The sequence below is a fragment of the Gymnoscopelus microlampas genome (genome assembly GCF_963454915.1).
Source record: "Gymnoscopelus microlampas genome assembly, chromosome: 4".
NCBI lineage: Eukaryota > Metazoa > Chordata > Actinopteri > Myctophiformes > Myctophidae > Gymnoscopelus > Gymnoscopelus microlampas.
The window spans coordinates 58,873,339-58,890,838 of NC_139941.1; the positions used below are offsets into that span (position 1 = coordinate 58,873,339).

The window sequence follows — 17,500 nt, forward strand, 5'->3', positions numbered from 1 at the left end:
GGTCTGAACAACACACACACACAGACACACACACACACACACACACACACACACACACACACACACACACACACACACACACACACACACACACACACACACACACACACACACACACACACACACACACACACACACGCACACACACACGCGCGCGCGCAGGGGTCCTCGATCTTGTAGATCTTGTAGATAAATATTTTCACACAGATACAGCAGACAGTGTGGAAACAGGAGACATGACATCCATCATCTCATTACTCTGTCATAACAGCTTACTGTACTTCCTGTCTTCTGTACCAAGTCATGTGACCTCACACACTGTCTCACACTCACACACTGTCTCACACATTGTCTCACACTCACACACTGTCTCACACTCACACACTGTCTCACACTCACACACTGTCTCACACATTGTCTCACACTCACACACTGTCTCACACTCACACACTGTCTCACACTCACACACTGTCTCACACTCACACACTGTCTCACACTCACACACTGTCTCACACTCACACACTGTCTCACACATTGTCTCACACTCACACACTGTCTCACACTCACACACTGTCTCACACATTGTCTCACACTCACACACTGTCTCACACTCACACACTGTCTCACACTCACACACTGTCTCACACATTGTCTCACACTCACACACTGTCTCACACTCACACACTGTCTCACACTCACACACTGTCTCACACTCACACACTGTCTCACACTCACACACTGTCTCACACTCACACACTGTTAGGCGGCTGAATATATGAAAAAAAAAAGCACCTTACCCCAAAAAAAATTGAACAAAAGGTTTTTCAACTGTTTTTTGTTGTATGTGGTGTCCTGAATAACATACTAAAAGTTTACCAAAGTTTGCCCACTGGAAAGGTGTTATTTTCAAGATGGCGTCCAAGATGCCCCAAAAATCATTAAAACAGCCTTCATTATTTATCCTAGACAAGTACTTTTTGTGTCTAACCCCATGTTTTGGGGGCCTGGGAATCCATTGGACTTGTCCAAATTGCAGAGATACAATTAGATAATTGTGAAATCCTATATTTTGTTTGTGACTCTATTAAAACCCTCTGAAACGGTCACCCGTTTCAAGTTAACGTAACTAATTATATAATAAATGTTCAACTACTTATATTTCTTTTTTACTGGAACAAGGCTTCAAGATATCCTCAGAACACAACAAAACTAGTAGTCACAATTTGCAGTAATTCAGAAGGTGGTGGCAGAGAATATTGTCAGTTGATAGATAGTGTTGTTTTTAATATTGAAAGGTTTTGGATAGCTCCGTGGATCAAATTTAGCCCAAACTAAATTCATCTTTGACTATACACCCCAACCCCAAAAAAATATCTTGCATTATGAACCAAGATCTCTGCACCCCTCCCCTTACTCACCCCACAGGAACTTCATAACTCCTCCCCTACATACACAAGAATATGTATTTTACTCATGGACACGCAGTGTCATCTTGTAGACACAAGATTTTGAAAAAACATTAAATAGATATAGAACTTTTTAACACATTAGGAAGGCAATCAGTGTGAGTGTGCAAAGAGGGATGGGGGTGGTTATGGAGGTTAGTGTAGAGCTGTCAGAACCGAGTATCTACTGGGTGCCTAGACAGAGGGGAGTATGGGGGGTGGGTCTGGTCTAGAGTTTAGTGGGCCTAGGGTTCCCCTCAGGTGGGTAGAGGGGAGTATGGGGGTCACTGGATTGCTCCCTGGGCACTTGGAGCGCAGAAGAGCAAAGTTAGGAGGCAAGGAGACCCTGAGCTTCTGATCTCCCCCATTAGTCCAGGGGCCAAGTCCAACACAACACTGTTATTTTCACAAATTGGTACCACCTGAGGTGGCCGTAAAGTTTTTGTATTTTTGTATTCCTACATGTCTCTAGTTTATATTTTGGTATGATACATCTTCCAATTCAGTAGCTTAATGGCAGTTATCACTACCTACAGGCTAATGTATCCGGTAGGAGACACAAAGTAGAATCTTTGTGTCTCCTACCGGAAATACACCCGGGCATCAAATTATTGCGACAAAAAAACTAATATATCCATGTATTCAAGGCTTCATGGGGTGTGCAATTGATAACTTCTCAGATTTTTGGTGTTTGCAAAAAGACTGCTTTCCATAAGCTTGTAAAAGTTGACCCTCCTTCGGTCTAGTGCGGTCATAGCTGAATGGGTAGAGAGTCCCCCTGGGAAACGTAAAGGAGGAGTTCACCCAAAAAATGATTTATTTTCTATCAATTGCACACCCCATGAAGCCTTGAATACATGGATATATTTGTTTTTTTGTCGCAATAATTTGATGCCCGGGTGTATTTCCGGTAGGAGACACAAAGATTCTACTTTGTGTCTCCTACCGGATACATTAGCCGGTTTAGAGTGATTACTGTCATTAAGCTACTGAATTGGAAGATGTATCATACCAAAATATAAACTAGAGACATGTAGGAATACGAAAATACCAAAAATGTACGGCCACCTTAGGTGGTACCAAAATCTGGCTTGGCCCCAGGACTATACGCCATTTCAATGAAGACAGTTCTGCAAACGATACATGAAAGATAAACTTGTATCTTTGCCACTCTAAGTAAGCTTAGGGAGCCTGCGCTCTCCTCGTTCTCAGCTCCTCCAAAAGCAACTCAGCATTTGGGATGCAAACAATTTTAAGTCACAGCGCGCTGGAGAACGGAGTGAGGAGGAGGCAGAAATTAAGGTATTTGAATTTAGCTAATGCGTGAGGCTGAGAGGAGTGTCCCTATGTCGCCTGGCTCACTGGATAGTCCCACTGGTCCCAAGTGGACCTCCATGCTGGCTCCCGAGATAGGCACTCTTGAGTTAGCATAGGTAGTGCGGACAGTCCCCAGTGGTGGTGGTTGTAAGACCTCCATATGTTGCAAGACTGTGTCAGGCAGACAGTCGTGTCCCTATATATACTGGTCCCAAATGGACCTCCTGGCGGGTCTGGCTGGCTCCTATCTCCGAGATAGGCGCTTGTGAGTTGGCACAGGTAGTGAGGAGGGTCGGCCCCCCATAGTGGTGGTTGTAAGACCTCTACGTGGTGGTGCATGACTGTGTGTCAGGCAGACAAGGGTGTCTATGTCGGACTGGCTCACAGGAGAGTCGGTGGTGGCTGACCATTAATATTCCCAGGGGCCCCCAGTGACTTATCATTATGGCTCAGAGCGTCCTCTCCCCTCTCCAGAACAAAAGATTGGTGTATGCCGAAAGCAATGCTTGTTTGTTGGCCCCGTTATGGGCGTGGAGGTCGGTTAGATTGGGATTCTATGGGGAGACTGGAGCCCAGGGCGTCATGGGCTGTCCCCTATACGTACCGTCTTGCTGTTACAATTACCCAGAAAAAAAGATCAGGGTTCAAGCTTATTGCCAGCAGTACCAATCACAAAATAAGGACATGTGAAATTAATTTTGCACTAAAACCTCACACAACTACTAGTCTCAGGAATAAGGAGATGTCTGTGACAAGCAAATCTGAACCTTATCCACGCCACACTCCTCCACCACCCCTGCCTAGACACCCAGTAGAAGACACTAGATACATGTTGTGATAGCTCTGTGATGACTTGTACACCCTCTCTTGGCCCATAAGGGGCCATTTCTCTCCACTGTATCCCCCACTGAGGAGTCCATCTTCCCCATAGACCAGACAAGTGGCCATTTCTTTCCAACTGAGTGTAGTGTTCTGAGCTTATACTATTTTCACAATGTTTTCCTCTTTCTTACCCAATATTTGAGATAATATTGAGTCTTAAGAGTATTTAAATTGTAACTTTAGAAATGTGCAGATACCCTGTATACACTTGTATGTTGGTTTGTTTACTGTTGAGTGAGAAAACAATGTTGCACATAAAGCTAACCATCTGGGGACCCCCCAAAATCATTTGGGGGACCGCCAGTTTGGGAACGGGACACCTTTACAAACAAATTGGTGTGGACATTTCTCTGTAAGGAATTTCTTCCAAGATTTGTGTAATATTCCCAGTCTATCACTTGGCAGCCATGTTTTTACAAATGTCACAGTACCACCCAGTAATAATTCATTTATTCCTTATTGGTATCCAAATACATTTTTAAAGCTTCAACAGAATGTGAATTACATGTATAGGTGATTAATTCACCAATCCTGGGCATTATAGTATGTAGAAAAGGGAGAAATGTCCAATTACATTGTTAAATATGCTTATAACCAATTGCTTTAATATGTAATTGTACTTATAATCACTTGCTTATAATTTATATATGCTAATTGGATTCCTAGATCACCAAAACATGGGGTTAGGCACCAAAATTACTTGTGTAGGGCAAATAATGAAGGAGTAATGGTCTTTTAAGGAACTGGTGGCGGCCATCTTGGAAATTTGACATTTCTAATGATCAGATTTCGGTAAACTTTTGATAATTATTAAGTACACCTGATACTACAATAAACCATTTAGAAACCTTTTGTTCAAATTATTTTTGGGTCAAACCATATTTTCAGCCGCCTATGTCTCACACATTGTCTCACACTCACACACTGTCTCACACTCACACACTGTCTCACACTCACACACTGTCTCACACTCACACACTGTCTCACACACTGTCTCACACTCACACACTGTCTCACACTCACACACTGTCTCACACTCACACACTGTCTCACACTCACACACTGTCTCACACTCACACACTGTCTCACACTCACACACTGTCTCACACTCACACACTGTCTCACACTCACACACTGTCTCACACTCACACACTGGCCCTCATTTATCAACGCAGCGTATAAACCGGCGTATATTTTTCCATATATTCGGCCGTACACCAACGTTGAAGTCACATTTATCAACGCATCCTACACAGCTGATCCGAGCTTACACTTGGTCCCAGCATTGATAAATGTCACGGCTGAAACCGAGCGTCATTTAAATAACACGCCCTTAAATATTCACAAAATGCCCGACTTCACGACATGAAGAACCAGAATACAATCCAAAAAAAGCATGAAAAGCCAATAAAAAACAGTTTCCCCCGCTCGCCTTGCCTCGCCACACACGCACACGCCTCTCGCTCTCTCTCTCTCTCTCTCTCTCTCTCTCTCTCTCTCTCTCTCTCTCTCTCTCTCTCTCTCTCTCTCTCTCTCTCTCTCGCTCGCTCGCTCGCTCGCACGCACGCACGCACGCACGCACGCACGCACGCACGCACGCACGCACGCACGCACGCACGCACACACACACACACACACACACACACACACACACACACACACACACACACACACACACACACACACACACACACACACACACACACACACACACACACACACACACACACACACACACACACACACACACACAGAGACAGAGACCTACCCTACAGTCTCTCTGCAGGGTCTTCATCAGGTTGTTGTAGGTCTCTGCATCGAAGTAGAGACCCTCGTCATGGAGGTCCTGGAAGTCCAGGTCCTTGTAGGTCGGGCCCTCCTTCTCTCTCTCCTTCCGGGACGCCCTCCTCTTATAGGTGGAGCCCTGAGGAGGAGGAGGGGGAGGAGGAGGGGTGAGGGGACCATTATGTCAAACATTCCCAAAAAAGCTGATGTACTACGTTGTGAGCTTTGTAGCTTTGTAGTGTGTGTGTGTGTGTGTGTGTGTGTGTGTGTGTGTGTGTGTGTGTGTGTGTGTGTGTGTGTGTGTGTGTGTGTGTGTGTGTGTGTTGTTTATCGCGTTAAGCGATAATAACAATTTACAAATTTACAATGCATTTATTTAACATTACATTACAGTCATATACGCTTTTATCCAAAGCGTCTGCATTCAACATACTGTAGGTAGGGAACACAACTACTAATCACTTAGACAGGGGCCATTTTGGAATTGCAGCCTCTTGAAGGTGTATCTTTAGGGCAGTTTTGAAAGTGAGTAGGGTTTTACACTCCTTTACTCCTTTTGGTAGGGCATTCCACATTTTTGATGAATAGCATGAGAACGAGTTCATTCCCTTTGTTGAGACAAAAAAGGGTTGAACATGATTCGTGGAGCTGCCTCTGGTGTTATGATCATGGACTTCGTTAACATTTAGGAAGTATTTTGACAAATACAGGGGGATCCCAATGTTATGGTGTATCTTGAACACCAGGCCCATAGCAAGTTGCTGTACTCTGTCCTCAACCCTAAGCCATCCAATCCTATCAAAATGATCAGGGGTTAGATGGGTTTCGTGATTGAGGCCAAGTAGTAGCCTTACAAGTTTGTTTTGGGATGTTTGGAGCCCTGTTTTTAAGGCCTTGGAGGTGTTGTGATACCATGAAGTGCATGCATAATCGTAATAACCTTGTATGAGGGCCCCTGCAAGAATCTTCAGAGTATTCTTGCTGACTAGACGGCCAATCCTATACAAAAAGCATATTCTTTGGTTGACCTTTTTGATCAATCTATCGCCCATTTTGTTACCGGAGAGGTTAGGGTTAACATGCTGAGGATTAATCTCCCATGCATACCTTTAAGTCGTATTTGTAGTGCATGTTGACAGTAAATGGACGTAGTGTACCTTTAAGTCGTATTTGTAGTGCATGTTGACAGAGCGAGGCAGAACGTTGTTCATCACCACCAGCCTGATGTTGATGCCTCCAGACTGGATGCAGTACAGACCGTAGAACTTGGGCAGCAACGTGCGAGGGTTCTGGTTCAGGTTCTGTTAGAACAGAGGAAGAGAGGGTTCTGGTTCAGGTTCTGTTAGAACAGAGGATGAGAGGGTTCTGGTTCAGGTTCTGTTAGAACAGAGGATGAGAGGGTTCTGGTTCAGGTTCTGTTAGAACAGAGGATGAGAGGGTTCTGGTTCAGGTTCTGTTAGAACAGAGGATGAGAGGGTTCTGGTTCAGGTTCTGTTAGAACAGAGGATGAGAGGCTTCTGGTTCAGGTTCTGGTGACAGTTCAAGTCGCTCGATTCAGTATTTAGATATTTGATATTCATTTTATCAGACACGCCCCCTTCATATACAAACCCATTATAACTTCAAACTCCATTTTTAACATGTTAAATTCATCAGAAACACCCGTCCTTGGTTCTGGTGACTCATCATGCCCTCCTAATACGTGAGGGGGGGCGTGTTTTTTCCATGACTTTTTTCATTTATTTGATGACACCAAGTTAATCACAAAGCAGTGTCGTGTAGCCAGACAAACACACGTCTCTGTGTACCCATATGTCTGGTGACAAACAGTAAACTGACTAGAAACTATTCAGAAAACAAAGAAGATATATTATAACTGTATGGTCTCACCATGTAGTGTCCTGGGTTAGGCTTATAGATATAATATAATAATATAACTGTATGGTCTCACCATGTAATATCCAGGGTTAGGGTTAGCTCTGGTCCATAGCGTTAGAAGGAGTTCTCCTTAAAGGGATTCTAGGCAACATTAAGCCTAAATTTAAAATATATATATATATATATATATATATATATATATATATATATATATATATATATATATATATATATATATATATATATATATATATTGCATTTTTTCCCCTCTATCAGCCACTATATAATGATGCTGGGCTGTTTTCCTGCATTGAAACACAGTCCTCTTTCTGAAATCGAATTATATCCGAATAAAGCAACCTATTTTCGGCATGGCCCCTTCAGAAGTCCCCTTAGCTCTATGGAAGTCCCTCCTGCGTCACCCCCTGGTGGTCGGGGAAACGAACTGCTGGAGGCGCGGTGTTTGTTTATCTCTGACTCGCCGTCAATGCCTTTAACGCTAAGGATAAAAGTTGAAAGCCTACTGTACTACTGAACTCTGAGCCCCTCACCTCTCAGAGTGTTCCCACTAAGTAGACTAGGCTTTCAACTCCATAAAATCCTCTTTCTTTTGGTGAGTAGTGAAAGTGTATGTTTTATTTTTACTGCAGGTGAGAGGCTGTGCAGCCTGTGGTGGGCAAAGGTTAAGCGTGAAGGAGAACTCATTCTAACACTATGGACCAGAGCTAGGTTAGGGTTATAGATATATTATATGAAATCATTATATTATAACTGTATGGTCTCACCATGTAGTATCCGTAGTAGCAGTGGTAATATATATATAGTAGTAATATATTACTATAGTAGTACTCATACTCACCATGTAGTATCCAGGCAACAGTCTCTGTAGGAACTTGGCCTCTTTGTGTTGGACGGTCTTGATGATGAACTCATCGTCAGAGGTCAGGTAGAACAATGAGCCGCTGGCCCCGGGGTTAGAGAGCTCTATGAGGGGCTCGTTCACCAGAGAGTACTGTAAACATATAGAGCTCTATGAGAGAGTACTGTACACATAAAGGTATAATATGTACAGTGGCGTGCACAGACATTTTGAGGGGCAGGTGCTCAAGTAAAAAAAAAAAGGGCACCTTGCTGCCTTAGTAGTGTGAGATTTATGGAAGATTTTGCTTTTTGTTTACTTGGTCTGCTCTTTTTTCCCTCTACACCTATACCTGTTTGCCAAAGATAGCCGATCTACAAGCTCACAACGCCTCGCAGCGCGAGGCGTTGTGAGCTTGTAGATCTGCTATTTTTGGCTAAAGTTCTCCTCAGAAAAGGGATGCTAGGTTTCGAGTGGTTATGGTAAAAAGATAAATCATATCACATAAAGATTTGGCGGACCCCCTGTAGTAACTCTGAGGACCCCCTAGGAGTCCCGGACCCCCTGTGGAAGACCCCTGCCGTAAACTGGAAAAAAAGGGCACTTCTGGTCAAGAGGGCAAAGGGCAGGTGCTCTAGCACCACCTATAGTCTATCTGTGCACGTCCCTGAATATGTAACAGAGAGTACTGTAAACATAAAGAGCTCTATTAGTCTAGTTCTGGAACAACATATTTTGAGATGTGGGTCCGTGGCCAAATACATATCATTTTGAGTGGTCCCTGACATGATAAAAAAGTTTGAGGACCACTGATATTATAGCAACATATATTTTTTTTTCAAAAAACTGATATAGAAGACATTTGTAGAATCCCCCAGAAGCAAAACATTTGAGTTCAAAATGTTAGCTTTCTGTCCCAAGAATGTTAGCTTAGCTTGATGTTTTATGTAAATCAGTGGTTCTCAAACTTTTTCATGTCAAGGACCCCCAAATTGACACTTATTAACCCGCAGACCCCCATTTGAAAAGATATGCCAGGGACCCCCATAAGAGAAGATTTTTACGGCTCTATAGCAGTGATTCTCAACCATTTTAATTTCAAGGACCCCCAGTTTGACATGCATTAGGGCTACGGACCCCCATGTAATGGCATTTCTATCTCTGGGACCCCAATTAGTATTGTAAAATCAATGTTAATCTAACTCTGAGAGTGTACAAATGGAACCAAATGGACCCGTTAGGGTCCATTTGGTTCCATTTGTACACTCTCAGAGTTACAGACCCATAAGGGTCCATTTGGTTCCTGTCCATCATTTAGCTGGGTACCCCCTGGAACCCCCTCAAGTACCCCTGGGGGTCCCCGGACCCCACTTTGAGAACCAACGATGTAAATCACCCTGCATTGCATTGTTGTTGAAATGAGCTATAGTAATCATTTGGCCTTTCCTTCTTTACGTAGCCTTGCTGCTGAGTCATCACCTGATTAGCATCATCCTGGGAGACAATTAATGCTCTTAATTATGATGTGCTCTTATTAACCCCTCGTTAGCTCCATGGCTCCATTCATCCTCCTATATCCTCTTACCAGGTAATAGGGTTTAACATTTTCCGGGAAATATCAAATTTTAATTCCCGGGAATTTTCAGACCTTTTCCCGGGCTTCCCGGGAATTCCCGTTAAAGTGTAAAAAAAAAAAAAAGTGCCCACTAAAATGGATTTATATACTTAAATAGCCAATTTTACATTGAGGTGCCCAAATGTCCCTATTGTGTCCAGTGTCCACCTATGAACTTGCACTAATAATGACTTAAGTTGATTTTTTAAATCAAATAAATATAATATATAAATATAATATAGTGCCCTGGCGGAGATCTGCCCTGTTGCGAAGCAGTGGGTGAAGACGATTAACTTAAACGAGGAGCTGCGCTGTGCACCCAAAACGCACTCAAACAATGTCAAACTCTAGCTGCTGAAATAAACGTTCCATTTGTATCATTATTGACAAGAGAACAGAACATGGATGTTGTTTGCAAAATGATTATTTATTTATTGTCCATCAGAGCGCCGGTGAGGTCACAGCTTATCTCTACTTTTGTAGGATATTGATTTGATAGCCTAAACTTGTAATTTGTTTGCAGTTATTAATTTATATTAGGCTAGGCTACTTGCTGGATATTAAGACTCCATTTTGGGATGTCGGCTGTATGTTGTCAAATGTATTAATCTATATTTTGTTGTTGATCAAATGTGGGGTTTTGTAGTGTGATTTTGATGTGCACATGCATGCGCTGCCGCCCGCTGCCACTGACAATCAATGAGACAGACAGCTGTTGTGCAGTTCACTTGTTGTACTGGGTAGTTAGTAAATGGTAGTTTGAACGTTCTAAAATGCAAGTGTAGGTAGGGTAGGCTACATTAATGATGATAAAACAATCGGACCACATCGGTCTAATAGCCTACTTTCGCTCTCTCTCTCCCTCTCTCTCTCCCTCTCTCTCTCCCTCTCTCTCGCACGCGCTCTCTCTTGCTCTCTCTCTCTCCAGCTCTCCAGTCTCTCCTCTCTCTCTATCAAAAGCATTGCTTGGCTTGCGCGCATTTTAAGCTGGAATATAGGCTCGAAATCAAACCTACCCACTGTTTATGCAGCGTTTCACTTGATGTTGAATCTCAACTAGTCAACTGGTGTCTACTATTGACAGCAGAGGAAACTTTGAAATCAGCGTGCGCACTGCCCAGGGCAGGCATGGGGCATCACGGCCACTTGTGTTTTAATTTGTTCATTACTGTTACATTCAGTGCGTCACATATTGGTTCACAACGGGACGATGGGACCCTGCCCTGGTAAAGTAACTTGGCTAATTATAATAGTAATTCCTCCGCGCTGTAGATTGGCCTTTCTACTAATTAGTATTCATTTCTAACAAAAAAAAGAAAAAACGGGATCCCGGGAACCGGAGTCAGTTCCCGGGACGGTAAATAACCTCGGGATTCCCGGGATTCCCGTATCTCGGGAATCCCGGTGTTAAACCCTACCAGGTAATCGTCCGGTTTGATTCCAAACAGGTCTCTGAAGTAGCGGAAGGCCAGCGGGGCGTAGGTTTTGAACCGGAAGTCTGGGTAATGATGAGCCGGCGTCAGGTTGCTTCCTTCACTGTGATCAAAGCAACAAAAAAAAACACAACAACACACAGAGTACTGAAATAGACGATCTACAAGCTCACAACGCATCGCAATGCAAGTGAAAGTGTGTCTGTGGTGTTCTTTTTTTTTTTTTTTTTTTTTTTTATCCCACGATTTTGTAACCCTATTTTTTACACCCAGTGCCAATTGTCTATGTAATCCTGGGCACTACACTCCCTCTGCCAACCTAGGGAGGCCAGGGCCGATCTCATGGCTCCTTCAATGCATGAGAGCCAACTGACCTTCTTGTCACATGACAGGAGGGAGGTTCCCTGGTAGGACGTAACGCGTGGAAGGAACACGTTATTCCAACCAGTTCCTTTCCCCTCCATCAGGCGCCCCGGCTGGCCAGGGGGAGGCAGTATAGTGACCAGGATTACTGCATGTTTTAGTGAGGGTATTAAGTACCCTAGGGCCTAGGAGACACGGGGAGAACATGCAAACTCCACACAGAAAGGCCCTTTTGTGTCTGTGGTGTTCTATAAATATTGAACTAATGAAATGTATTAACACAAGTAAATAATAACTATATTGGATCCATTGGAACACATGGTTATTTTCTTTTCCATTTGCTGAACAGTTTTGGACAGTTTGGATTTCCACCTGACATCTATATCAGGGGTCTTCAACGTTTTCAGGCCAAGGACCCCCTAGCTGAGAGAGACATGAAGCAGGGACCCCCTCTATATTGTATAAAATTGTGTTTCAGATAAACTTTTGCTGCTCTTTTCTCCCTCTACACCTATAACTCTTTGCCAAAAATAGCAGATCTACAAGCTCACAACGCCTCGCAGCGCGAGGCGTTGTGAGCTTGTAGATCGGCTATTTTTGGCTAAAGTTCTCCTCCCTCAGAAAAGGGATGCTAGGGGTCAAGTGGTTACGGTAAAAACAAATAATCATATCACACAAGATTTGGCGGACCCCCTGTAGTAACTCTGAGGATCCCCTAGGGGTCCCGGACCCCCTGTTGAAGACCCCTGATCTATATGATAAACAATAACATGAACAAATGACATAAACATTGTCAATTATGACTGTGTGTGTGTGTGTGTGTGTGTGTGTGTGTGTGTGTGTGTGTGTGTGTGTGTGTGTGTGTGTGTGTGTGTGTGTGTGTGTGTGTTTGTGGTATTACTGTGCAGCATGTTGTGTAAATATAGAGTTACTGTAACAGTAACACAATACAGGAAGCTGTGTCAGCTGTGGAAGACGATACCTGTGATTACACGTGTGTGTGCGCTCGTGTGCATGCGTGCGTGCGTGTGCGTGTGCGTGCGTGTGTGTGTGTGTGTGTGTGCGTGTGCGTGTGTGCGTGTGTGTGTGTGTGTGTGTGTATGTCTTTATGTGTCAGACCTGGGCAGAAACACACTCTCCACCACGTAGAAGTCCTGCATCAGGACGTCTCGGTCAGGTTTAGAGGTCAGGTTTCCCACCGTGTAGCCGATGCCCAGCTGGATCGCTCCCTTCAGGTTAGAGGAGGTGGTCTGTACGGGTCACATGACACATTAACCTTTAACCTTTACATCATCATAGAGGGGGTGGTCTGTACGGGTCACATGATGTAAGTGATGACATGCTAAGTTTAAAATGATGACATCATAAAATGTGTGTCAGCCAGCTCATAGACATATAAAGGTAGACGCCTCGTTTGGCTCTGAAGTGTGTGTATGGTGGACGCACTTCCTCTTCTGGGGGGCAGCTGGAAATTTCCGTGTGCGTCACAAAAGGGGGGCGTTCAGTAGGCCAATCAGACGCAGGTGGGGGCGGGACAACTAGATTCTGACAAGTCCTGGAAAAGACGCGCTGTGGTTGGCCAGTAGTCAACGCGCTGTGATTGGCCAGTGCCCGTTCCCCCCGGAAATATGGTGGCCACCATACCAAGCATGTCGCTCCAATGAACTGCAGAGACCAATGAGGTATCTAGGTTTCTATATCTGTGAGCCAGCTGGTCTGGGAACAGTGAGGCCTGGTCATGTGACTGGTCATGTGACTGGTCATGTGATTGGTCATGTGACTGGTCATGTGACTCTGTACTGTAGACCCAGTAAAGTAGTGACCTTTTGAACCCTGGGCTCATAAACACAAGCGTTCCCAAACACACGCTTTATAGAAGCTAGGAGGAGGAGGAGGGGGGGGGGGCAAAAAGATACAATTCGTGTCTCCTCGGCAACAATAAACACTTAGGAACCATATTTAATAGCAGATCTACAAGCCTCACAACGTGGAGCTCGTAATTTCACTATTTTTTTTTGTTTTTTTTTCACTAATAGAATATTTTTCATTCATAGATTTCTTTGAAAACTTCTGAATTTCTTAGGATAATTTGTTTTCTAAATCTCCAGAAATATAACTGTCTAAATGTTTCTAATGATTTACTTGCGCCCCATAAAGAACGTGTCCTACGACCCAAACAGACGTTGTTTATTATTTTATGAGACTAAAGCAGTGGTTCTCAAACTTTTTCATATCAAGGACCCCCAAATTGACTCTTATTAGCCCGCGGACCCCCATTTCAAAAGATAAGCCAGGGACCCCCATAAGAGAAGATTTTCACGGCTCTCTAGCAGTGATGCTCAACCATTTTCATTTCAAGGACCCCCAACTTGACATGCATTAGGGCTACGGACCCCCATTTAATGGCATTTCTAGCCCTGGGACCCCAATTTATATTGTAAAATCAATGTTAATCTAACTCTGAGAGTGTACAAATGGAACCAAATGGACCCGTTAGGGTCCATTTGGTTCCATTTGTACACTCTCAGAGTTACAGACCCATAAGGGTCCATTTGGTGCCTATCCATCATTTAGCTGGGGACCCCCTGGAACCCCCGCAAGTACGTACCCCTGGGGGTCCTCGGACCCCACTTTGAGATCCAATGGACTAAAGCACAGATTAAAGGAACAACACACTTTTTATATGTTTTACCTTTTTATAGGTTTTCTCTCGGTTGGCGTGACGAGGTCCTGCCATTCCATTCTCTGTCGTAGTCGACATCTAGAGGAAAAAGTCCATGAGTTAACAGTTGAATATGTTGTTCTAAGTTAAACATGAGTTAACAGTTAAATATGTTGTTGTAAGTTAAACATGAGTTAACAGTTGAATATGTTGTTCTAAGTTAAACATGAGTTAACAGTTGAATATGTTGTTCTAAGTTAAACATGAGTTAACAGTTAAATATGTTGTTGTAAGTTAAACATGAGTTAACAGTTGAATATGTTGTTCTAAGTTAAACATGAGTTAACAGTTAAATATGTTGTTGTAAGTTAAACATGAGTTAACAGTTAAATATGTTGTTGTAAGTTAAACATGAGTTAACAGTTAAATATGTTGTTGTAAGTTAAACATGAGTTAACAGTTAAATATGTTGTTGTAAGTTAAACATGAGTTAACAGTTAAATATGTTGTTCTAAGTTAAACATGAGTTAACAGTTAAATATGTTGTTGTAAGTTAAACATGAGTTAACAGTTAAATATGTTGTTGTAAGTTAAACATGAGTTAACAGTTAAATATGTTGTTGTAAGTTAAACAGACTGAATGGGTTTTTATTTGCAATTATATAACTGAACATGAACCTATTGTAAAAGACAATTTTGACACTGATTGACCTTTGACCTGTGGATCAGTCTGTGGTTTAGATGTGGTCTAAATGCATTAACACTATAGGGCCCTATCCGCCTTACCCCTAATTTTTTTTGCCATTTTTTACTATTTTGAAAAACATTCATCTACAAGCTCACAACATGTCAATGTAGATCGGCTAGTTGAACTATTTGTTAAAGTTATACTAGGTAACTTTTTCCAAAAAACTAAAGTTAAATTGTATATCTTTTGTGAGTGGCAAATGTTTCACAACACCCACTGCATGAATTTCACCCCCAAAAGCCTTTTATAAATATATGTTCTATTGAAAGTGGACAGGGACGTGTTTCCCGCGAAAATGACGTAATCTGGCCGGAAACGGGAACGGAAATGCACCGGTTTCCTGTTTGGCCAGGAACTACCGCGCTAATAACAAAAAGGAATCTCACGCTGTTTTTAAGACATTGTAGGATTTGAAGATGGAAAAACAACAGAAAAAGAAAACACAGCTCACGGTAACTAAAGCTCCACTGGCTAAGAGAAACCATCCACAGATAGTATAAAACAATTAAAAGAACGCTTTTTGAAACGCTTCCGTCTTCCGGTGAACACAATGCAGGACAGCGCTATATCATGCAGTGACGGTAGTGACCAGCAAAGGTTCCTAAAAATCGTTATTTGTGGACCTGCATTGTATGACTGCGAAGGGTCGGCTATTTTTGCTACTTTTATGTGACATAGAATGGTCTGACAGTATATGGAATGTTGAATCTGGAGTGAGTGTGTAAATATAGTGGCCCTCTGCATCATCAAAGTCGCATCACCCCTGCCCTACATGGTATGGTGTGTAAAGATGAACGTGCCTTGCTCAATGGCACCAGGGTTCAGGTGAACATCTCCTGGTGTTCAGGGTCCAGCAGACATCAGCAGGTCTTCATCTGTCCTGTAGAAGAAGAAGACACAGAGACACAACACATCAATACGACCCGACTAACTAACTAACGCAGAGGTTCTCAAACATGTTCATGTGAAGAACCCTCAAATTAATATTGAGTTACAAAGTGCTGAACAGCAGTTAGAACATAACATATATAAGTAAGGTCAAATAAAACATACACAAGTGAATAACATAGTTAACAAGTAAGTTAACTAGTGGTGAGACGAAGGAGGAGCACGGCCAGGAGACAACCCACAGTGCCTAGTCCCTCCACGTGCCAGAGCCTCCCCGAGTCCCGGCAGAGTACTTCCGGAGAAGCGGACTGAGTGGCCCTGTCTTTCCCTATAGGACTGACCGTGGGTGCTACTGGGACGTAAGTCGGGGCTTGATCAACCCTGGCTGGGTCACCTGGGCAAGGGTGTATGTTGCGAGACCCGAAACACCCTATGACCCCAGGCTACAACACTGATGATGCGTCCCAGTTGCATCCATGTGATGTATTTTCTTTATTTAATTCTGACAAGCAATAAAAAAAAGACATTTAAACAAACAAGCTAAAAGGAGACCAAAAAAAACGATGGTCTCGTTGCCCACATCAACAAACAAACAAACAGATACAGACATACGCAGCACAATGATGGAACATGAGGTGATCTATATAGGGGAAGGCTTTCCTGAACAGATGTGTTCTTAGAAGTGATTAATCCCGGTGATTAACCCCCCATCTCAAAATATTTTGTAATAGGGACTCCCCAGAAGCAAAGATTTGAGTAAAAATGTTTCCCTTTAAAATATATATCTTCATTCTTTTATTTCCCACGTCGCAGGTCCATGGACTGTCACTACGGACCCCCAGCTGCGGCTCAAGACTGTGACTGCGGACCGGGCCTCTCCATGGAGCACGACCGTGGATTTCTACTACACTGCACTATGCAAGGGATAATGCATGGGGAGGTAGTCATTATTGAAATTTAAAGCCCGACAGGGCGATTAACCACCGAGGCGCAGCCGAGGTGGTTAATCGCCCTGAAGGGCTTTAAATTTCAATAATGACTACCTCCCCATGCATTATCCCGCTTATTACACGGCTACTTAATAAATACATAAATACATTTACCCAAAAGTAACAACAAAACGAAGTATTTCCTTGCTTACGGCAATGAAAGTATTCCATAAGTATTGGGCTGGGCGGACACGTTCGCCTCGCAAAAACAAATGACGAAATGGAAAAAAACTCGCCCCAAAACACACTCGCCCCCCATTCTATTTACTGCCGATTTGCCTGTAATACCGCCGGATTTGCCCCGGGGCGACTGTGTTTTGGGGCGAGCGTTTTGGTATTCCCCCGTTGTTGTGCCACGATAAACAAGGAAGCGCAGTGGATCAAATAGAATGACTTCTCGGTTATTGCATCGTCTATTTCTCACTTCAAATGTTTTCAAAAACATTCTTGAGAGCAACGTTTAGTTGTAAATGACATTGTTTGTTTGTTTACATGGCTGTCATGTTGGATAAAGCATATAACCAAGCAGCACAGGTTGACATGAGCAGGTGTTCTGAGTCTCTGATTACACAGCGGTCCGTTATAGAGCTCATCGGTCATTATCCAGAAATAATGACCGATGACTGACCAATCAGA

At 43.2% G+C, this 17,500-nt stretch overlaps 1 protein-coding gene across 1 annotated transcript in view; it reads right to left on the reverse strand.

Moving 5' to 3' along the window:
• Positions 1-17,500, reverse strand: part of pip5k1bb (phosphatidylinositol-4-phosphate 5-kinase, type I, beta b) — a 50,181-nt gene that overhangs the window by 16,435 nt on the left and 16,246 nt on the right. Inside the window, exons 2-8 of the mRNA XM_084054161.1 lie at positions 15,788-15,867; positions 14,270-14,338; positions 12,697-12,827; positions 11,200-11,317; positions 8,167-8,319; positions 6,587-6,730; positions 5,413-5,568 (exon numbers count right to left, since the gene is read on the reverse strand). Coding sequence (XP_083910287.1) covers positions 5,413-5,568; positions 6,587-6,730; positions 8,167-8,319; positions 11,200-11,317; positions 12,697-12,827; positions 14,270-14,338 — 771 coding nt within the window. The 5' untranslated portion in view covers positions 15,788-15,867. The remainder of the gene's footprint in view (positions 1-5,412; positions 5,569-6,586; positions 6,731-8,166; positions 8,320-11,199; positions 11,318-12,696; positions 12,828-14,269; positions 14,339-15,787; positions 15,868-17,500) is intronic.